Source organism: Arachis hypogaea, chromosome 6 (genome assembly GCF_003086295.3).
Source record: "Arachis hypogaea cultivar Tifrunner chromosome 6, arahy.Tifrunner.gnm2.J5K5, whole genome shotgun sequence".
Classification (NCBI taxonomy): Eukaryota; Viridiplantae; Streptophyta; class Magnoliopsida; order Fabales; family Fabaceae; genus Arachis; species Arachis hypogaea.
Genome location: NC_092041.1, coordinates 117,834,151 through 117,857,277, shown reverse-complemented (window position 1 = coordinate 117,857,277; position 23,127 = coordinate 117,834,151). Strand labels below are relative to the sequence as shown.

Below are 23,127 nucleotides of genomic sequence, written 5' to 3'. Positions count from 1 at the left end.
CAAAATAATATTAAATTACATAAATAAAAAATAATTAATTTTTTATATTTGAATTTAAAGGTAGATGGAGTGTTGCTTATTGAATAGAGAGCTGTGAAATGCGAATACACTCAGTTCAGTCTAAATTCAACATGTTTTGAATATTTAAAACTAAAAACTATTGTGTAATTAAAGTAAGAGATGAAGATTAAACGTTGGTATTTTAAGTCATAGTAAAGTATTTGAGTTAAATAAACTATTTTTTATTTTTAAAAAGTATAACTAATTCTTTTAACTAAGCTCCGGTTAAAAGATAATTAACTCTTATACTAATGATCTGAAAAAATAAAAAATAAAAATAAAAATAAAAATCACGAATTTATCTATTATTTCTTTGATGACTTTTTTTGGTGACTCTCTATTATTAGTGTATAGAAAAAAAAATTGTATAATTAAATATTAAACTTTTAAAAAGTTGATATGATATAATTCATATGGCATCTCGGTTAATCTCCGGTATCTCAGCCAGTAGAAATCCAATATACCATGGGACACGCGCTTGAGTCGCCGCCCCATGATTTGTAATTTTTTTATTGTATTTGCCACCGGGTATCACAGCTGGAACTTTATAGAAAGCGCTAGATAATAATTATATTTTCTTTTAATTTAAAATTTATTTAAATTATATTTAAATCAACATTCTTTTCAGGTGATGCTTATCTAGAAAGCAACAAACTCTTCAACAGCTTCCCACCGCCTTAATAGGATAACCGCGTCAAATCAACGCCACTATTTTATTAAACGCATCATAATCGTCCATTCTCTCACCCACCGACTTAATCATAGCCGTCCATCCTGACCCATCCCTTCGTATATAAACACCTGCGTTCTCTTGATTCTCTTCATACTGCCTTGTTTGTAGGTTATTTTGGACGCGTTGTTGCAATGGTTTCGGTTTGAGACTCCTTATCTTTTAGCTAATTCTACTCTTCTTCGCTTCTGTGAATATTTGCTTTAATCTTCTTCCCTTCGTGTGGTTCTCTATGGTTTCTGATTTCAAGATATCATTCTCCATGGTTTCTGATTTCAAGATATCATTCATGATCTAGAAGATTCGATATCTTTTTGCTGTGAATTACTATCTGATTCTTTTTATAGAACTGTATTCGGATATGTGGATTGTGGATTTGCTTAGCTGCTGATTGAGATGCTTTCTTCTGGATTTCAAGAAAACGCGGAGTTTGTTCTTCTTATGACGATGATCTTTGAAGCTAATATAATTTTGAACCGCTTGTGATCTTTTCTTTCAAATCAATAACTTTGAAAATTGTTATTAGGTTGCTCAGGGAAAAGAACGAACATATGAACGGAGTGTTATTCATTGTTTGCTGGATTGGAATTATGATTTTCTCTGCTTAAGTATGGCGAGTTTTCTTGGATGGTCTGTTAGCTGGATTGAAGATCCTTTTTGTTCTGGAAGTTTGGTTGAGCTTTTCTAATTTGATGATCTGTTCTGTTACGGTTCTGTGTTTCTGTTACGGTTGTGTGTTGTTGAACATGGCCTTTTTTTTCACGGAACTGTTTTATTGATTGTTCAGGCGAGATCTTGATTGTGAACGCTAGCTTTTTGTCGGTGATTGGAGGATGAATTCTGCTTCTTCCTAAATCCGAAAAAACTGAGAACTCTCTTTACACCCTGCTTTTTCTGAAACTACTATTCTTGAACTATTGTTCTTATGTATAGAGATTTAGCTACGGTTTTGCTTGTTGAATTTGGCTTTTCTTTCACGGGACTGTTTTCCTGATTATTCAGGCGAGATGTAGAGAACGCATGCTTTCTGTTGGTGATTGGAGAATGAATTCTGCTTTTGCCTGGATCAGAAGAAACCGAGAACCCTATTACCCTTGCTTTTTTATTCCCTGAACCTTCTTTTCTTCGACTGTTCTTATCATCATTATGTAGAGGGATTCAGCTTCGGTTTTGCTTGCTTTGCAGTGCATTTGGGAGGTTGGAGAGTTGTAGATAGGAGATATTGGAAGAATTTACTGCTATAATCGACACGGACGACAAGATATCTAATTCCTTAAAACAGAACAGATTCTTTACTTTTATCCGTTTTTTAAGATTCAATTATAAATTATAAATCATGCATGTGAAGTAAAATGTGAATTATATTCTATGCAGCGTTTGTCCACCTTGAAGCGTGGTTGAGTGCGACACATGCGGAGGATAGAGAACACGAACAGTTTTTCTAAATTTTCTTTCCCTGCATTTTCTTTCCCAACCTACTGTGTTAGCATTGTGAATTAAATGTGGATGTGTTTCCTATGCAGTGTTATCTGATATTGTTACCCGCTGGTGTTGAGTGCATCCTGGTCGATATGTTTCTTGCACTTGCCTGGTTCATTTGTTTAAGTTTTGCTGCTTTTTTTTTAATATTATTTAAATAATTGGCTGCTTTGGTTCTTTGTTGTTTTCTTCATAATTCTGTCTTTCTTGGAAATCGGTTTATGTTTCTCTTTTTCTCTTAGGAGCCAATTGAAGGATACGGGATTGCACTTAGGCGGTGTGTCCAAGATTCCGAAATTGATAATTCCCTCCTAACATATGCATCATTCTTTTTAGTAATAAATAATAGTTTGATTACGGAGTTATCTTGTTTGTGTCCTGTAATGCTTTAAATTGGTTGCAGAAGTCTGGAATAATGGATAGAAGATATATGGCGGGAAGGCTCAAAATAATACAAGCATCATAATCTGATCAACTTCTTTTTTAACCATCTTGCGTTAATGGTCGTGCAAAATTCAATTTGAACTTGGTTCTCTTGCAGTGTTTTCGTTTTGGTCGAGTAACATTGTGTAGCTGGTGACTTCTGTACCTGGAGTTTTGGACGCACTGGATCTCTCGTCTCTTGTCTCTTGTTTTTTTTTTTTTTTTTTTTTTTTTTTTTTTGCTAGTTCATATGCGTAAGTATGCAGATATCAATTGAATTTCATCTGTTCATTTGCAGTGTTGTCTTCCAATCAATACTTTTGGCAACGGCATTCATGTATAATGGTGACTTCTAACTGGCTTTAGTGTTCTCTGTGTCTAACTGGCTTTAGTGTTCCTGTGCATTACATTTCTTCGATGTTCTTCCATATTGCTTGGGCAGGAGTGTTTTTTGATCTGTTTTTCCTGTGAATTTATATCTAGTCGTTTATAGAACTGTTCTTGGATTTGTGGATTTTGGATTGCTTAGCTGCTGATCAAAATGCTTCTTTCTGGATTCGATAATTTTAGGAATAGTTACAGTTTCACAGGGAAAAGAACTGGCTATGAACATATGGACAGGGTGCCATTCTTGTTTGTCGGATTGGAACTATGATTTTCTCTCGTCAGGTGTAGCGAATTATGTGGATGATGTGTTAGCTTCATTTAAGATCTTTCCTGGAATTTTGGTTGAGCTTTTCTAATTTGATGATCGGGTTCAGTGATAGTTGTGTTGTTTGAACATGGCTTTTCTTTCACGCAGCTGTTCTGTTGATTGTTAATTCGACATTATCTGGATTATGAATGCTCGCTTTTTTGTTGGTCTTTGGAGGATGAATTCTACTTTTGCCCAGATCTGAAGAGACTAAGAACTCCCTGAATCCTTGCTTTTCCTGAAAATTTTCCTATTCTGTACTATTTATTCCTGGAGATTTAGGTTTGCTTGTTTTTGCTTGGTTTGCAGTGTATTTGGGAGATTGGGGATTGTAAATCAGAAGAATATTATGCAAGACAGGAGGACCATATATCTAATTCCATAAAAGCAATCTGATTCTCTATACATTTTATTTCCTTGATCATTTAACTACGTATTTAAGAAGCATGCATTGTGAATTAAAATGTAGTTTATATTCTTTGCAGCATTGTAGCCGGGTTGTTGAGCACAATGAATACATTGGATGGAATCTAGTTTCCTAAAACAGTTTCTCCAAACTCTTCTTTCCTTTTTGTTCATTCCCACCTACTGTGCTAGCAGCATTTGAAATAAATGTCTTTATGGTTTCCCGTGCAGTTCTTTGTCCGATCATGGGTGTTGAGTGCATCCTGGTGATAAGCTTTTGCACTTGCCTGGTTCATTTGTTTAATTTTTGTGTTTTTGTTTTTAATTTAAAATTTGCTACTTTGTGTTGTTTCCTTCGTTATTCTCTCTTGCTTTGAAATCGGTTTTTGTTTCTCTATTCATTAGGAACCAATTGAAGGGTATGGGATTGCACCGAGACTGTATTCAAGATTCCGAGATTGATATGTCCTTGTTCTATTGTTCTTTTTTCTTTCTGCCCCCTAAATATTATAAAAATAACTTTATATAGTCATTTCACGTTGTTTATGACCTCCAATGCTTTTCATTGGTTGCAGCGATTTAAAATTTTGGATTAGAAGATATAATTTGGAAAAGAAGCTCTGCAACAATAATACAGGCTCAGGATCTTGGATTAAACTTGTCTTGTCTATTGAATTTTTCTGCCATATTTATTTTCTAGCATTAATGGTTCATTCCAAGTTCAATTTGAACCTGTTTTCTTGCAGTGTTATGTTCGTTGAGTTGGTCGAGTAACATTGTCCGTGTAATCGTTAGTTGTGGAGTTGGTGACTTCTACCTGGAGTTTGAATGCCCTAGATCTTTTCTTTTCTCTCTCCTATTTTCTTTTCATGTATTTAGTATGAACATGACAATTCCTGTTCCTTTGCAGTGTTGTCTTCCGGCTGATACTTTTGTCTACGATATTCATATGGTGACTTCTAACTCGGTATAGCAGTTTGTGTTTTGTTCTTCATGATTTTGACTGTTAGCTTTGAGAACGATGATAGGCCATTCCCTCATCCTAGTTGTGGACACTCAAGATAGGAGAGTAAGCGTTTAATGAGCTGTTTAATGAGCTCTTATTGGTCGTCATATACCATATATTGACTGTATCATATATAGTCAATTTATTCAATCACACGAATCGTATGGTTGTTTATGCTTCCAGTTATCTCCGAGCAGGATCACATGGTGCATCAGTTGTGGGGGGTTATTAGTTCTCAGTCTCACTAATAAGGATAAGAGGATTTGATTTTAGTTCAAACATTTTTGGTTGGTGTTTTCTCTCTAGATGAGGTATTGGAATTGAATCGTGAACATGCTTTTTGTGCAGTTAAACCACGGAGTGTATTGGAGATTAACTTCGGGGATTCAGGAGCAAGATATTTTCTGCACAATTTTCCCAACTTAACTTTGCCATTTGTTCTCACCTTATGTTTTGGTTTGATCTGGTCTTATCAGTTTGGCAAGTTGTTTCTTTTGTTTATTTTCAGCTTTCTGCATACGTGTTTGCCATAATTTGGCACATTACCCTAATTGGAGAATTTTGCTTCAACGCTGTGAGGGGTCTGAATTATGTTAGAACTTTTGGATTGTTGTGCTGGCCTTAAAACTGTTCTTGCATGTCAAGTATTGAAGGATTTTGTTATTAGGTTTTAACTTGATTTTACTTTACTTCTAAGGGAAAACTGTAACCATGATGGCTTGATTTCACTTTCTGTTGGGGAAAACTATGATTTTGTTTTGTGCGCACATAACTAGAAACTTCTTTTCGGCTCATTTCTGTCACTCTTCATGTTGAGTAGTATTTGGCAGCATCTGGAATTTGCAAGTCGACTTTTAAATATTGAAGGACTTCTTCTTGGATGGTTTAACTAGGATTTTGTACTTAAATGAGCGACTTCTGAATGGTTTTCAAATTTTCTTCGAATATTTTTTAAAGCTTCATATTTGGGTTTTCAACTTAAAATTGTCTTTTGTTCTATGTTTGGCTCTTCTATATTCCACAGGATCAGTGATTTGTATTTGGACTTGGGTATTGAAGGACCTAAGCATAACTGGTGGCTGGTTTTTCCTGGATCTTCACCTTAATCTCTTCCCTTTTTCCTACCGTTCAGTGTCGTATGTTTGTGAGGAGCTGGGATTGCAATTGGACTTTCCACGGGTTTTTTAAACCTTCAACCTAAACATCACTTTTGAGTACTGAAAGATTTAAGTATATTTGGGACAGGTTTTTAACATCTGCTGCTGGTTTGTTTGGATTTTCAAAATTTTTCTCTTTCGTCTGGCAGGATAAGGGATTTGTAATTCGACTTTTGGGTGTTAAGGACGCAAGTATAATGTTGACTTTTAACTGGTTATTAAATTTTTTTGTTTGTGGATTTTCACCATGATCTCTTCCATTCTTCTACGGTTCAGTGTCTTATGTTTGGCAGGATCTGGGGTTCAATCTTGAGTATCGTTGGATTTAAAGTATAACTGGGACTGGTTTTTAAAGCTTCATTGTTTGCGTCTTCAACTTAATTTTTCTCTTGCATTTTTCTCTGTTTGACTTTCACATTCAGCAGGTTTAGGGATTCATAATTGAATTGGAATTTTCCTCTTCCGTTCTTATACGTTTGGCCAATATATTCAGCAGGTTTAGGTGTTGAAGGATCCAAGTGTAACTGGTTACTTCTAATTGGTTATTAAAAACATTTTTGAGTTTTCACCTCTCTCTTCCGTTCTTCTATGGGTTCAGTATGTCTTATGTTTGGCAGGGATTTGCAATTGCAATTTAAATGGTTCAACTTGACGTCACTTTCGAGTATTGAAGGAGTTGAATATAACTGTGCCGGGTTTTTAAAGCTTCTGTTTGGATCTTTTTTTAAGGCTTTTTCTTTCTTTGGATTTTCAACTTGACTTTTCTCTTTTGCTCTTCTACATTTGGCTCATATATTAAGCAGGATCTGGGTTCGGTAATTGGACTTTGTTCTTGAAGGACCCAAGTATAACTGGTGACTTCTAACTGGTTATTACATTTTCTCTGTATTTTCACCCTAATCTTGTCCCTTCTTCTAGTTATATTTGGCAGGAGCTGGGATTTGCTTTTTGGATTTTAAAGTTCAACTTAACATCTCTTTCTACTTTTTATGGGTTTTAATTATCAGCTTACCATTTCACTTTAACTTGGCATCTCTCTCACTTTCTATGGGTTTTAGATATTCCGTTTACCATCACTTCGGAGTAGTGAAAGATTTACAGTACAACTGGTGACTTTTATCCAACAAACACCACACACAACAAACAAAAGAACACACTAGAACCACTCACGTCTATTCTACTCTTCTACATCTGTGAAGCGCCCCTTTTCTGCTTATTGATTGCATGTCGGTTTTGTCTGGGTTACTTTTGCATTTATTTTGAATGCAGGATCTTAAGGTGGTCAGATACACCCGGTTAGACATGGTTATTTGTTAGGTGTTAAGATTATATGCTTCTTTGTTTGAAGATCTCTACTATTCAATTCTTTATGTGATTTGTCAAGTTAGTAGAATTCTTTGTGAAAATACCTCTCAAATTTCATAATGTAGGTTAGCACAGTAAGTATGAAGTTTGAAATGGAAATGATGCTCTTATTCATCTATATTACTTTTCCTCCGCGGGGGAGTTGGTTGCCTCTTAACTTTGCATGGAATTTTGTTGTAGCCTCAGGTGAATCTCGGTGAGGGAATGTTCTTGTTGCTAGGGATTTGGATATTACTGTGGTAGCAAAGGTTTCAGGAATTTTATTTATTTAATTCATGGTGAATTACGAAGTTTGTTTTTTTTTTTTTTATTGAGGTTTACCATCATTTTGCGAACTTGCTTTTCCGCAGTTCGCGAACCCCATTTTTTGGCTGATTTCAATCTTGGGGGAGCGGAAGATCACTGGCGTTCAGGAGTTGGTAGCCGTTTCTGAAATCTGAACTCTTCTAATGCATTCTGTAATTTTTCTCGTTTGGGAGAACTGTGGTCTAACTTCTGTGCAGTTCGAGTGAGTACTCTGGCATGCGGAGAAAAGGGGTGTTCAGGGAATGGCTGGGGTGATTGGTGGTTCTACAGCAGTTATGGTGTTTTTTTTTTTTGTTCTGGAAGCAGGATAATTGGTTATAATTCTTGTCTGTTGTCGCGCATCTATATTATTTGATATCTGCAGTCTGGTGAAGATATTTTCCATGTGCAAATGTAGTGGTTTCTGTAGTATGCCATGGTTCAAGAGCATCCCTCATCTTCTCTAGCAAAAGAAGTAAAAGCAGAACGATGTTTTTTGAGGTCTGCATTTTCTGCTCACCTGTGTCTTTCACTTTCGTCTTTGAAAGCTGTTTCATTTTCGTGGGTTTGTTTATAAAATTTGTTTCTGTGGCCGTTGTAAGTAGCTCTTCTGTTTGTTTATTCTCAACTTCTGACACACTACAGAATGGTTGGTGCTATTGGGTGGTTGTGACAACTTACAAGTTAAGTTCTATGTCTTTGAAGCAGCATTCTTGTGCAGTTTTCTCTCGCAGCTTTGCAGTAAACTTTATGTGCATCTAGCCATCTACTATTCCAGTGTTTTTTTGTGATTTGGATTTTTATTTGGATCTTGATGGGTGGTAGTGTCGCCATGCAGTTTGTTATGTGATCTTTAGGCCAATTTTATATGTTCCTGATGGTTTCTTTTGTGGGGTATGCGCTGGTTGATGTGCATTGGTTAATTTTGAATGGGTATTAGGAAGGTATTTCGGAGGCTATGATCAGTGCATTGGTTCCAACAGTATATGACTGGTAGAATGGTGGTGTTGATGTTTATGCATTGTTCAACTATTGTTCAGTAACTTTGGTTTTAGTTCGTTGCTTTTTGGGATGCTTGGTGAGCTTTTGATTTTTGAAGGTGGGTTTTTCGTAACCAACATTATCGAAGACTATTGATGGTTCAGTTCTGTTGCTTAGCTGCTTTGGTGTATTAACATAACTCCGTTATTTTGTCGTCCTTGTGTATATGCATGCTGATCTATTCAAATGGTATATATTCTTGCACGCCGAACTTGAAAGAGTTGCTATTTCGATTATGTTCTTACCTAATAAAATGCGTCCGGGTTATTGCTTTACATTGCTTCTTATTCCAATGTTTTTAAGTAGAGTGGGATATATGTTGTGTTCGTGTGTATAGGATATGTTTCAGGTATTTAATCGGAGCGGGTCGTGGGTATAGGATATGTTTCAGGTATTTAATCGGAGCGGCATCATGGAGAGGAAGATTTGCCTAATAGCCAAGAAAAATGGTTTAGCCTTTATGATTGTATTCTCTCTACTGTTTTCTCTTTTCTGATTTCACTCTGTATTGCAAAGATTGTACTGTGGATTCTTATAGTGGAATGCCTTTATTATTGTTCCCGTGGATGTAGGTCATTTGGCCGAACCACGTAAATACCCTGGTCTCCTTTTCCTACTATTTCCCTACTACTGGACTAATTATTTTATGCGTTTCGGTGGCCGAGAGCTTTAAGTCAAATAGGAATCAAAATTGAACAGGCGATGATCGTAAATTCGTAATTGATTCCAGAAATGCACAATGCATTACCGAATTAATACTGGTCCAAAGTAAGAGAGAATCTTTATGGCATTAAAAGTGTGGCTAAAATACCGCATAAGGAGTAAGCCAGTCAAACTAATTAATTTCTACGAGTTGCATCATGTTCTTCGCTTCTATGAATATTTGCTTTAATCTTTTTCCCTTCGTGTGGTTCTCTATGGTTTCTGATTTCAAGATATCATTCAGGATGGAGAAGATTCGATATCTTTTTGCTGTGAATTACTATCTGATTCCTTTTATAGAACTGTATTCGGATATGTGGATTGTGGATTTACTTAGCTGCTGATTGAGATGCTTTCTTCTGGATTTCAATAAAACGAGGAGTTTGTTCTTCATGATGATCTTTGAACCTAATATAATTTTGAACCACTTGTGATCCTTTCTTTCAAATCAATAACTTTGAAAATTGTTATTAGGTTGCTCAGGGAAAAGAACGAACATATGAATGGGGTGTTATTCATTATTTGCTGGATTGGAATTATGATTTTCTCTGCTCAAGTATGGCGAGTTTTCTTGGATGGTCTGTTAGCTGGATTGAAGATCCTGGAAGTTTGGTTGAGCTTTTCTAATTTGATGATCTGTTCTGTTACAGTTCTGTGTTGGTTGAGCTTTTCTAATTTGATGATCTGGAACTGCTTTCTTGATTGTTCAGGCGAGATCTTGATTGGGAACGCTAGCTTTTTGTGGATTATTGGAGGATGAATTCTACTTCTTCCTAAATCCGAGAAAACTGAGAACTCTCTTTACACCCTGCTTTTTCTGAAACTTCTATTCTTGAACTATTGTTCTTATACATGGAGATTTAGCTACGCTTTTGGTTGTTGAACATGGCTTTTCTTTCACCGAACTGTTTTCCTGATTATTCAGGCGAGATGTAGAATGTGAACGTTTGGAGGATGGATTCTGCTTTTGCCCGGATCAGAAGAAACCGAGAACTTTTACCCTTGCTTTTTTTTTTTTCCCCCTGGAACTTCTTTTCTTCGACTGTTCTTATCATCATTATGTAGAGGGATTCAGCTTTGGTTTTGCTTGCTTTGCAGTGCATTTGGGAGGTTGAGATTTGTAGACCGGAGGTATTGGAAGAATTTACTGCTATAATCGACAGGGACGACTAGATATCTAATTCCTTAAAACAGAACAGATTCTTTACTTTTATCCGTTTCTTAAGATTCAATTATAAATTATAAATTATAAATCATGCATGTGAATTAAAATGTGTATTATATTCTATGCAGCATTGTCCACCTTGAAGCGTGGTTTTGAGTGCGACACATACGGAGGATAGAGAACAAGAACAGTTTTTTTTGACTTTCTTTTCCCTGCATTTTCTTTCCCAACCTACTGTGCTAGCATTGTGAATTAATTGTGGATGTGTTCCTATGCAGTGTTGTCTGATATTGTTACCCGCGGGTGTTGAGTGCATCCTGGTCGATATGTTTCTTGCACTTGCCTGGTTCATTTGTTTAAGTTTTGTTTTTTTTTTTTGTTTTTTTTAATTTAAATAATTGACTGTTTTGGTTCCTTGTTCTTTTCATAATTCTGTCTTTCCTGGAAATCGGTTTATGTTTCTCTTTTTTGCCTTAGGAGCCAATTGAAGGACATGGGATTGCACTTTGGCGATGTGTCCAAGATTCCGAAATTGATAATTCCCTCATAACATATGCATGAACTTTTTTAGTATTAAATAATAGTTTGATTACGTTGTTCTCTTGTTTATGTCATGCAATGCTTTAAATTGGTTGCAGAAATCTGGAATAATGGATAGAAGATATATGGCAGGAGGGCTCAAAATAATACAAGCATCATAATCTGATTAACTTCTCTTTTTCAACTATGTTGTGTTAATGGTCGTGCAAAATAAAATTAATTTGGTTCTCTTGCAGTGTTATCGTTTTGGTCGGGTAACATTGTGTAGCTGGTGACTTCTGTACCTGGAGTTTGGACGCACTGGATTTCTTGTCTCTCGTCTCTTGTTTTTTTTTAATTTTTTTTCGCTAGTTCATATGCATAAGTATGCAGATATCAATTGAATTTCATCTGTTCATTTGCAGTGTTGTCTTCCAGTCATACTTTTGGCAACGGCATTCATGTATAATGGTGACTTCTAACTGGCTTTAGTGTTCTCTGTGTCCAACGTCTTGCTCCTGTGCATTTCATTTCTTCGATGTTCTTCCATATTGCTTGGGCAGGAGTGTTCTTTGATCTGTTTTTCCTGTGAATTTCTATCTAGTTGTTTATAGAATTGTTCTCGGATTTGTGGATTTCGGATTTGGTTAGCTGCTGATCAAGATCTTTCTGAATTTGATAATTGTGGGAATATTTACAGTTTCACAGGGAAAAGAACTAGGCTATGAACATATGGACAGGGTGCTATTCTTGTTTGTTGGCTTGGAACTATGATTTTTCTCTCTTCAGGTGTAGCGAATTATGTGGATGGTGTTAGCTTCATTTAAGATCTTTTCTGGAAGTTTGGTTGAGCTTTTCTAATTTGATGATCTGGTTCAGTGATGGTTGTGTTGTTTGAACATGGCTTTTCTTTCATGCAGCTGTTCTGTTGATTGTTAATGCGACATTATCTGGATTATGAATGCCCGCTTTTTTGTTGGTGTTTGGAGGATGAATTCTACTTTTGCCCAGATCTGAAGAAACTGAGAACTCTCTGAATCCTTGCTTTTCCTGAAAATTCTCCTATTCTGTACTATTGTTATTCCTGGAGAGATTTAGGTTTGCTTGTTTTTGCTTGGCTTGCAGTGTATTTGGGAGATTGGGGAATTATAGATCAGAAGAATATTATGCAAGACAGGAGGATCATATATCTAATTCCATAAAAGCAATCTGATTCTCTTTACATTTTATTTCCTTGATCATTTAACTAAATATTATAAAGCATGCATTATGAATTAAAACGTAGTTTATATTCTATGCAGCATTGTAGCCGGGTTGTTGAGCACGATGCATACAGTGGATGGAATCTAGTTTCCTAAAACAGTTTTTCCAAACTCCTTTCCTTTTTGTTCATTCCAACCTACTGTGCTAGCAGCATTTGAAAGTCTTTGGTTTCCTGTGCAGTATTGTCCGATCATGGGTGTTGAGTGCATCCTGGTGATATGCTTTTGCATTTGTCTGGTTCATTTGTTTAATTTTTTTTTCTAATTTCAAATTTGCTACTTTGTGTTGTTTTCTTCGTTATTCTCTCCTGCTTGGAAATCGGTTTTTGTTTCTCTTTTCCTTAGGAACCAATTGAAGGGTATGGGATTGCACCAAGACTGTGTTCAATATTCTGAGATTGATATGTCCTTGTATTATTCTTTTTTCTTTCTGCCCCCTAAATATTATATAAATAACTTGATTATATAGTCATTTCACGTTGTTTATGACCTCCAATGCTTTTCATTGGTTGCAGAAATTTAAAGTTTTGGATTAGAAGATATGATTTGGAAAAGAAGCTTTGCAACAATAATAGAGGCTCATAATCTTGGATTAAACCCGTCTTCTCTATTGAATTTTTCTGCCATATTTATTTTCTAGTATTAATGGTTCATTCCAAGTTCAATTTGAACCTGTTTTCTTGCAGTGTTATGTTCGTTGAGTTGGTTGAGTAACATTGTCCGTCTAATCCGAGTTAGATGTGGAGTTGGTGACTTCTACTTGGAGTTTGAATGCCCTAGATCTTTTCTCTTGTCTCTTCTAATTTCTTCCCATGTATTTAGTATGAACATGACAATTCCTATTCCTTTGCAGTGTTTGTCTTCCAGTCAATACTTTTGACTACCATATTCTTATGGTGACTTCTAGCTCCGTATAGTAGTTTGTGTTTTGTTTTTCATGATTTTGACCGTTTGCTTTGAGAAACCTGTTGTTTCCTCATCCTACTTGTGGACAAACTTTCAAGATTGGAGAGTAAGCGTTTAATGAGCTCTTATTGGTCATCGTTTATCATATATGCCCACTTTATATTATATATACTCAATTTTGCTTTTTATCTCAGCAATATATTTGGCCGAGCACATAAAAGATTGGATTCAATAACGTGAATAGTATAGTTGTTTGAGCTTCCAGCAATCTCTGAGCTGAATCACACTGTGCATTGGGTTTGGGCGTTATTAGTTCTCAGTCTCACTAATAAGGATAAGAGGATTTGATTTTAGTTCAACATTTTTGGTGGTGTTTTCTCTTTGGATGAGGTATTGGAATTGAATCGTGAACATGCTTTCTGCAGTTAAATGAGAGTGTATTGGAGATTAATTTGGGGGGTTCAGGAGCAAGATCTTGTCTACTATAGTTTTCCCACCTCAACTTTGCCATTTGTTCTCACGACGTGTTTTGGTTTGGGGTTTGATCTGGTCTTCCATCAGTTTGACAAGCTATTTCTTTTGTTTATCTTCAGCTTTACGTGTTTACCATAATTTGGCACACTACCCATGATTGGAGAATTTTGCTTGAACGCTGCGAGGGGTCTGAATTATGTTGAAACTCTGTTGGATTGTTGTGCTGGCCTTAAAACTCTTCTTCCAGGTGAAGTATTGAAGGATTTTCTGTTATTAGCATTAGGTTTTAACTTGTCTTGATTTTACCTTACTACTAAGGAAAACTTATCTTGATTTCACTTTCTATTAGGGAAATTGCAACTATGATTTTGCTTTGTGTGTGCAAAACTGGAAACTTCTTTTCGGTTCATCTTTGTCACTCCATGTTGAGTACCATGTGTTTGGCAGCATCTGGAATTTGCAAGTCGACTTTGAAATATTGAAGGACCTCTTCTTGGATGGTTTAACTAGGATTTTGTACTTAAATGAGTGACTTCTGAATGGTTTTCAAATTTTTGTTGCATAGTTTTTTAAAGCTTTGTTTGGATTTTCAACTTATTATTGTCTTTTGTTCTATGTTTGGCTCTTCTATATTCCACAGGGATTTGTGTTTGAACTCGAGTATTGAAGGACCCAAGCATAACTGGTGACTGGTTTTTTCTGGATCTTCACCTTAATCTCTTCCCATTTTATATGATTCAGTGTCTTATGTTTGGCAGGAGCTGTGATTTGCAATTGGACTTTCTATGGGTTTTAAACCTTCAACCTAAACATCACTTTGGAGTACTGAAAGATTTAAGTATAATTGGGACTGGTTTTTAAAGCTGCTGCTGCTGCTTTGTTTGGATTCAAGTATAATTGGGACTGGTTTTTAAAAGCTGCTGCTGCTTTGTTTGGATTTTCAAAATTTTTCTCTTTCGTCTGGCAAGATAAGGAATTTGTAATTGGACTTTGGGTGTTAAGGACGCAAGTATAACTGATGAGTTAGAGCTGGTTATTAAATTTTTTTTGTTTGTGGATTTTCACCATGATGATCTCTTCCATTCTTCTACGATTCAGTGTCTTATGTTTGGCAGGATCTGGGGTTCAATCTGGAGTATTTCTTCTACGGTTCAGTGTCTTATGTTTGTGGATTTTCACCATGATGATCTCTTCCATTCTTTTACGGTCCAGTGTCTTATGTTTGGCAGGATCTGGGGTTCAATCTGGAGTATTTCTTCTACGGTTCAGTGTCTTATGTTTGGCAGGATCTGGGGTTCAATCTGGAGTATCGTAGGATTTAAAGTATAACCGGGACTGGTTTTTAAAGCTTCTACTTAATTTTTCTCTTCCGTATTTCTACGTTTGGCTTTCACATTCAGCAGGTTTAGGGATTCATAATTCAATTGGAATTTTCCTCTTCCGTTCTTATGCGTTTGGCTAATAGATTCAGCAGGTTTAGGTATTCAGCAGGTTTAGGTGTTGAAGGATCTAAGTGTAACTGGTTACTTCTAATTGGTTAAAATTCAGCAGGTTTAGGTATTCAGCAGGTTTAGGTGTTGAAGGATCTAAGTGTAACTGGTTACTTCTAATTGGTTAAAAACATTTAAAAGTTTTCACCTCTCTCTTTCGTTCTTCTATGGGTTCAGTGTGTCTTGTGATTATCTGGGATTTGCAGGAGTTGAATATAACTGGGCCGGGTTTTTAAAGCTTCTGTTTGGATCTATTTTAAAAGCTTTTTCTTTCTTTGGATTTTGAATGACTTTTCTCTTTTGCTCTTCTACATTTGGCTCTCATATATTCAGCAGGGTTCGGTAATTGGACTTTGGTCTTGAAGGACCTAAGTATAACTGGTGACTTCTAACTGGTCATTATATTTTTTCTGGTCATTATATTTTTTCTGTATTTTCACCCTAATCTAGTAATCTTCTCCATTCTTCTAGTTATATCTGGCAGGAGCCGGGATTTGCATTTGGATTTTAAATGTTGAACTCGACATCTCTTTCGACTTTCTATGGATAAATAATCAACTTACCATCTCACTTCAATACCACACACAACAAACAAAAGAACACACTACAACCACTCACGTCTATTCTACTGTTCTACATCTGTGGTTCCCTTTTCTGCTTGTTGTGGAGCGCCCCTCTTCGTCTGGATTACTGTTGCGTTTATTTTGAATGCAGGATCTTAAGGTGGTCGGAGTATCTGGTTAGACATGGTTATGTATTATGTGCTAATTATATGCTTGGTTATTTTGAATGCACTATTCAATTCTTTATGTGATTTGTCAAGTTAATTGAATTCTTTGTGAAAACACCTCTCAAATTTCGTAATGTAGGTTAGCACAGTAAGTAACTGAAGCTTGAGATGGAAATGATGCTTTTATCTATATTGATTTTCTTCCTTGGGGGGGCTCTATTGCCTCTTAACTTTGCATGGAATTTTGTTGTAGCCTCCTCTGGTGAATTGTGGTGAGGGAATGTTCTTGTTGCTAAGGATATGTTCTTGTTGCTAAGGATTTGGATATTACCGTGGTAGCAAAGGGTTCAGGAATTTTGTTATTACCGTGGTAGCAAAGGGTTCAGGAATTTTGTTATTTGTTTACTTCATGATGAATTATGAAGTTTTCTTTATCGAGGTTTACTATCATTTTGCGTGCAGTTTGCGAACCCGATTTTTGGCTGATCTCTATCTTGGGGCAGCAGAAGATCAGGCTGGCATTTCAGGAGTTGGTAGCTGTTTCTGAAATCTGAACTTATCTGATGCCTTCTGTATTTTTCTCTTGCTTGGGAGCATTGTGGACTAATTTCTATGCAGTTTGAGTTAGTACTCTGGCATGCGGAGAAAAGAGATGTTGAGGGAATGGTTGGGTTGATTGGTGATTCTACGACAGTTATGGTGGTTTTTTTTTCTCTGGAAGCAGGATAATCGGTTTTAATTCTTTGATTCTAGTCTCTTGTCTCGCATCTATATTATTTGATATCTGTGGTCTGGTGAAGATACTTTCCATGTGCAAATGTAGTGGTTGCTGTAGTAAGCTATGATTCAAGTGCATCCCTCATCTTCTCTAGCAGAAGTAAAAGCCTCGATGTTTTTTATGGTCTGCATTTTCTGTCGCCCGTGCTTTCACTTTTGACTTGGAAAGCCGTTTCATTTTGGATTTGTTTATAAAATGTGTTTTAGTGTCCCTTGTAAGTAGCTTTCCTTTTGGATTTGTTTATAAAATGTGTTTTAGTGTCCCTTGTAAGTAGCCCTTCTCTTTGTTTATTCTTAACTTCTGACACACTACAGAATGGTTGGTGCTATTGGTGGTTGTTACAAGTCAACTTGTATGTCTTTGAAGTAGTATGCTTGTGCAGTTATCTCTCGCAGCTTTGCAGTAAATTTTGTGTGTATCTACTTTTCCAGTGATTTTTTGGGATTTGAAATTTTATTTGGATTCTGGATGGCTGGTAGAGTCGAGATGCAGTTTGTTATGTGATCTTTAGGCCATTTTTATATGTTCTGGATGGTTTCTTTTGCGGGGTGTGTGCTGGTCGATGTGCATTGTTTGGTTTTGAATGGGGGTACTAGGAAGGTATTTCGGAGGCTCTGATCATGTGCTTAAAATAAAAGGCCGCAATGTACGTGTTGTGTTGGTTCCAACAGTATACGAGTGGTAGAATGGTTGTGTTGATGTTTATGCATTGTTGTTCAACTATTGTTTATAGAAGATTATTGATGGTTCAGTTCTGTTGCTTAGCTGCTTTGGTGTGTGTATTAACATAACTCCATTATTTTGTCGTCCTTGTGTATATGCAGGCTGATCTATTCAAATGGTACATATCCTTGCACGCGGAACTTGAAATCTGCTGTTTTGACCCAAGTTGCTATTTGGATTATGTTCTTACCTAATAAAATGCGCCCGGGGGGTTAGCTTTTACATTGCTTCTGATTCCAATGTTTTCGGGTCGGATATATGCCGTGTTCGTGTGTGTGTAGGATATGTTTCAGGTATTTAATTGGAGCGGCATCATGGACGGATATATGCCGTGTTCGTGTGTGTGTAGGATATGTTTCAGGTATTTAATTGGAGCGGCATCATGGAGGAACATTTGCCTATAGCCAAGAAAAATGGTTTAGCCGTTTTTTTCTTTACTGTTTCTTCTTTCCTGATTTCACTGTGTAAAATGGTTTAGCCGTTTTTTTCTTTACTGTTTCTTCTTTCCTGATTTCACTGTGTAAAATGGTTTAGCCGTTTTTTTCTTTACTGTTTCTTCTTTCCTGATTTCACCGTGTATTTCAAGATTGTACTGTGGATTCTTATAGTGGAATGCCTTTTATTATTGTTCCCGTGGATGTAGGTCATTTGACCGAACCACGTAAATGCCTTGGTCTCCTTGACTGGATTAACTATTTTATGAGTTTCGGTGTCTGAGAGCATCAAGTCAAATAGAAATAAAATTAAACAGGCGATGATCGTAAATTCGCACGGAGCACTACCAAAATAAGAATAATAATCCACTCGATTGCGTTCGCCAAATTCTGAAGAACTGGTAACTCAATTTGGCATTGTCATCCTACATAATCACTCCAAAAGCTCTGAACAAAAAAAAAAACGGTGGAAACACAAACGAATGAAGCATCCTACCAATACGTGCCCGTCATCCTACATAATCACTCCAAAAGCTCTGAACAAAAAAGAAGTGTACCAATACGTGCCCCTCTTTGGAGAAAAAAGGGCCAACAAAAGGCCTTCCCTCAACAACACATCGAGTGTCACCAATAAGCGAGAAACGAAGCATCCTAGCAATACTTACCCCTCTTTGGGGAGAAAACAGCCAACATACGGCCTTCCCTCAACGACACGAGTACCATCAATCCAACCAAGTATTATCAAATCAAAACAAATATAAATTTTTTTAAGTTTCCACTTTAAATGATCCACTAATTTATTGCAAATTTTCTGTGTTATATGTTCAACCACTAATTTATTGCAAATTTTCTGTGTTATATGTTCAACACAAAAAGAAAGAAGTTCCACATTTTGGGTTAATTTAGGTACCATCAAAATTTAAAATAAAGCATCAACATAACACTAATTTTTTTTAATTTAGTACATCAAATTTAAAATAAAGCATCAACATAACCACTAATTTGCAATAAATTAGTGGTTATGTTCAACACAAAAAGAAAGAAGTTCCACATTTTGGGTTAATTTAGGTACCATCAAAATTTAAAATAAAGCATCAACATAAAAACTTTAAGTTGCATCATGTTATTTTTATTGGATTTTGTTGTTATTTCTGAAATTTAACTCAAACAATTTAACTCCTAACTCCTTTTCAAAAATAAATTCTCACTGATTCCATGTCAAGAACAGTTGCATCCGCATTACATCTTACACCTATAAATTCACTTAATTACATCTTACACCTATAAAATTCAAAAAAAAAAAAGTGAAAATTAATGTGCAGTTGTTTTCGAAGTTAATTTAATAAATTAACATCTAACAATATTCAACCAAAAAAAAAGGCACATCATTAATATTATTTTCAAAAGATAACCAACCATTGTAGTCACATGTTTATGAATATACTTGTTCATATCCTGGCTCAATAATAAAGGCCCAGGTCCAAATAAAAGGCCTAATCCGAAGGATTAAGCCTAACTAAGCACCGACCTTCATATAAGAAGTCGGTGTCGACTACGACTTACTCTAAAGAAGTCGGACATGAGATTAGCTGGCAGATAAACACTCATTCAAATAAGTAACCGCCCCTAAAATCTCTCTAACCGCTTCATAAAGCCATATCTTAACCACCCTAAGATAATGGGACGGTTAACATCCTAAAGATATGGCACTACTCCAACGGTGGTTATTGGCTCACCATTATAAATACATTGACATCTCTTAGGTATCTCTAAGCCCAATACTCTCTAGACCTGCTCACACTCTTGCTAACTTAGGCATCGGAGTGTCTTTGCAGGTACCACCCCCTCTCCTCATATAAACAAGTCGGACGGAGTCCCTCGAGCTGCATGCTCATTCGGAAACCTCCTCCTTCACACGTTTGGGCCAGCCAACGCCATCTATTCTATTAATCTCCGGTTACCTACCGTAACATTGGCGCGTTGCCGGGGACCCGAGAGATCATCCATCGGTGGCGGACAGATCCCACGAAGAAGGTCATGTGGAAACTGATTCTGAGCAAGAGAATCTGGACACAGGCAATAACGATGTGGACCTCGCCCTCCACCAGGAAGTTGATAATCAGCATAGAGAAGGCACCTCCGGGGTAAAAAAATTCGAAGGTAAACTCCTCAGAAGGGCGCGAGTCAGAAAAAGGAGGATCATCCCACGTAACTGAACTCATGGGATTAGTCCACAGCCGCCTGGAACAGTTAGAACAAGAGCGGGAGCGCCAAAAGGAAACTGAAAAGAGCTTAAAAGAGGAGATGGAATGACGAAAAGAGTTAGAAAGAAAACTCTTAAAGTTGGAATCCTCCCTCAAAAATCGTAACTCCCGTGACGAACAAGAAGAGCCACCCTTAGGGGGGGAGGATCCCTTTAGCGAGGACATAATGAGGGCTAACGTTCCGAGGAACTTCAAAAGCCCTGATATGGACCTCTACGATGGAACTACGGATCCAAAGCATCATCTGAGCAACTTCAAAAGTCGGATGTACCTAGCTGATGCTTCCGACGCTACGCGATGCAAGGCCTTTCCGACCACTTTATCGAAAGCAGCGATGAAGTGGTTCGATAGCCTCCCCCCGAGGTCGGTTACTAGCTTTGAAGACCTCTCAAGAAAGTTTTTGATGAGGTTCTCAATCCAGAAAGACAAGGTGAAACATGCACCGAGCCTCCTGGGAATAAAACAGGAAGTCAGAGAATCTTTACGAGCCTATATGGAAAGGTTCAACAAAGCTTGTTTGGAGATCCAAGGCCTGCCCACAGAGGCAGTCATAATGGGGTTAGTCAATGGACTCAAAGAAGGTCCCTTCTCACAGTCCATATCTAAAAGACACCCCGTTTCTCTAAGTGATGTACAAGAAAGAGCTGAAAAGTACATCAATATGGAGGAAAATGCCAAATTGAGAGACCTGAGTTGGCGACCTGGACCCCCTCCCTCAACTAAAGAGAGGGAAAGGGAAGCCAAGAAAAAGGAAGAACTCGGTCTCGAGAGGCCAAGGAAATATCACTCTTATACTCCCCTGAAAGTTTCTATAGTGGATGTATACAGAGAGATTTGCAACACTGAAAGACTGCCACCCCCTAGACCCATTAAAAATAAAAAAGGGGGGAGCCGCAGCGATTACTGCGAGTACCACAAAATATATGGTCACTCTACAAACGACTGCTACGACCTCAAGAATGTGATAGAAAAGCTGGCTAGAGAAGGTCGGCTTGATAGATATCTCATAGAGAGGACGGACAGTCATGGAAAGAGAAAGCGAGATGATATGGATAGAAGAAACCCACCACCGCAAACTCCAGAGAGACATATCCATATGATCTCAGGAGGATTTGCGGGAGGGGGACTCACCAAATCCTCTCGCAAAAGACATCTCAAAAGAGTCTATCAGGTCGGGGAAGAGTCACCCGACCTTCCTACCATTTCATTCACAAAAGAAGATAGGCAAGGAATAATCCCTGGACACGATGATCCAGTGGTAATAACTATGATCCTAGCAAACGCCCATTTCCACAAAACCCTAGTAGACCAAGGAAGCTCGACGGACATTCTTTTCAAGCCGGCTTTCGACAAGCTAGGGTTAGATGAGAAAGAATTAAGAGCTTACCCCGACACCCTATATGGATTAGGGGACACGCCAATAAAACCACTAGGATTTTTACCCCTTCACACCACTTTTGGAAAAGGGGAAAAATCAAAGACTCTGAGTATAGACTTCATAGTCATTGATGTGGGGTCAGCTTATAATGCCTTAATCGGCAGAACTACCCTTAATCGGCTCGGAGCAGTGGTATCTACTCCCCACCTCTGCATGAAATTCCCGACCTCCGCGGGAATAGCAACGGTAAGGGGAGATCAAAAATTGGCGAGGAAATGCTACAATGAAAGCCTAAATCTGAGAGGAAAGAACAGAGAAGTTCACACAATAGAGCTCGGCGGCGCAAGGGCCAGAGAAGAGTTGCGACCACAACCGGGAGGAAAAACTGAGGAGATACAGGTCGGTAAAGAGGAAGGGAAAAAACACTCATATAGGAGCCGACCTAGAGGAAACTCTAAAACAAGGGTTGGCTAAACTCCTAAGAGACAATTCCGACCTCTTTGCCTGGAAGGCCTCTGACATGCCTGGGATTGACCCCGAGCTCATGTCCCACAAACTCTCGGTTTATCCAGGGTCCCGACCTGTACAACAAAGAAGACGCAAGCTCGGCTCAGAACGAGCCTTAGTAGTAGAAGTGCAAGTACAGGCGCTCCTGGAAGCCGGCTTTATCAGAGAAGTCAAGTACCCAACATGGCTAGCCAATGTAGTGCTAGTCAAAAAACAGAATGGCAAATGGAGAATGTGTGTCGACTATACCGACTTAAATAAGGCCTGTCCCAAGGACCCTTATCCCCTGCCAAGTATTGATACCCTAGTGGATTCTAGCTCGGGGTACCAATACTTATCGTTCATGGACGCCTACTCGGGATATAATCAAATCCCGATGTATGAACCATACCAGGAGAAAACATCATTCATCACACCCAGAGCTAATTTCTGCTATGTGGTCATGCCATTCGGATTGAAGAATGCAGGAGCCACATATCAAAGGTTGATGAATAAAGTGTTTTTCCCTCACCTGGGGAGCCTAATGGAAGTATACGTCGACGACATGCTAGTAAAAACCAAGAAGGAAGTCGACCTCGTGTCCGACCTCTCACAAGTCTTTGACACCATAAGGCTGCATGGGATGAGACTAAATCCCGCAAAGTGCGCCTTCGCGGTGGAGGCAGGGAAGTTTCTAGGATTTATGCTAACACAAAGAGGGATTGAAGCCAATCCCGATAAGTGTAGAGCCATCCTAGAAATGAAAAGTCTGACTTGTTTGAGAGAAGTCCAGCAGCTCAATGGCCGACTCGCAGCCCTCTCCAGATTTTTGGCAGGATCGGCGCTAAAATCCCTTCCACTATTCTCCTTATTAAGAAAGGGATGCCAATTCGAATGGACTCCGGAATGCGAGGAGGCGTTCCAAGAGTTCAAAAAGTTTTTAAGCCAACCTCCTATCCTAATCCGACCAGTACCAGGAAAAGACTTCGTTCTGTACTTATCCGTAGCAAACAGGGCTGTCTCGTCAGCCCTGATAAAAGAAGACGAGGTCGGACAACACCCAGTCTACTTCATCAGTAAGGTCCTACAAGGCCCTGAACTAAGGTACCACAAACTTGAAAAGTTTGCCTACTCCTTAGTAATAGCCTCACGAAGGCTACGACCTTACTTT

At 37.8% G+C, this 23,127-nt stretch overlaps 1 protein-coding gene across 9 annotated transcripts; it reads left to right on the top strand.

Moving 5' to 3' along the window:
• Nucleotides 1-814: 814 nt before the first annotated feature.
• Nucleotides 815-18,060, top strand: LOC112756211 (uncharacterized). 9 transcript variants are annotated; one of them, XR_011862963.1, is made up of 9 exons: nt 884-4,860; nt 4,981-7,567; nt 7,670-9,954; nt 10,058-13,920; nt 14,023-14,189; nt 14,314-14,358; nt 14,432-15,902; nt 16,033-16,885; nt 17,496-18,060. XR_011862963.1 is itself a non-coding variant. In XM_072198459.1 (9 exons), exons 6-9 carry the CDS (start codon nt 13,870-13,872, stop codon nt 14,532-14,534), a joined length of 366 nt encoding a protein of 121 aa, XP_072054560.1. In that variant the 5' UTR covers nt 884-4,860; nt 4,981-7,567; nt 7,670-9,959; nt 10,058-10,478; nt 10,641-12,704; nt 12,809-13,869; the 3' UTR covers nt 14,535-18,060. The 9 variants fall into 9 exon arrangements, 7 of the variants coding, with proteins under 7 accessions (XP_072054561.1, XP_072054560.1, XP_072054559.1 ...); XM_072198459.1 differs by having other exon boundaries at nt 7,670-9,959; nt 10,058-10,478; nt 10,641-12,704; nt 12,809-13,920; nt 14,432-18,060; XM_072198464.1 differs by having other exon boundaries at nt 2,186-3,361; nt 3,495-4,860; nt 4,981-9,954; ... (2 more) ...; nt 12,809-13,920; nt 14,432-18,060.
• The last annotated feature ends 5,067 nt before the right edge of the window (nt 18,061-23,127 follow it).

What these genes read in the sequence shown, in the direction of transcription:
- LOC112756211 (XM_072198460.1), top strand. Translation starts at nt 13,870, where the DNA reads ATGTTGAAACTCTGTTGGATTGTTGTGCTGGCCTTAAAACTCTTCTTC. An exon ending in CCTTAAAACTCTTCTTCCAG is followed by an intron (nt 13,921 to 14,022) that starts GTGAAGTATTGA and finishes ACTTTCTATTAG; the next exon opens with GGAAATTGCAACTATGATTT. An exon ending in GAAGGACCCAAGCATAACTG is followed by an intron (nt 14,359 to 14,431) that starts GTGACTGGTTTT and finishes TATGTTTGGCAG; the next exon opens with GAGCTGTGATTTGCAATTGG.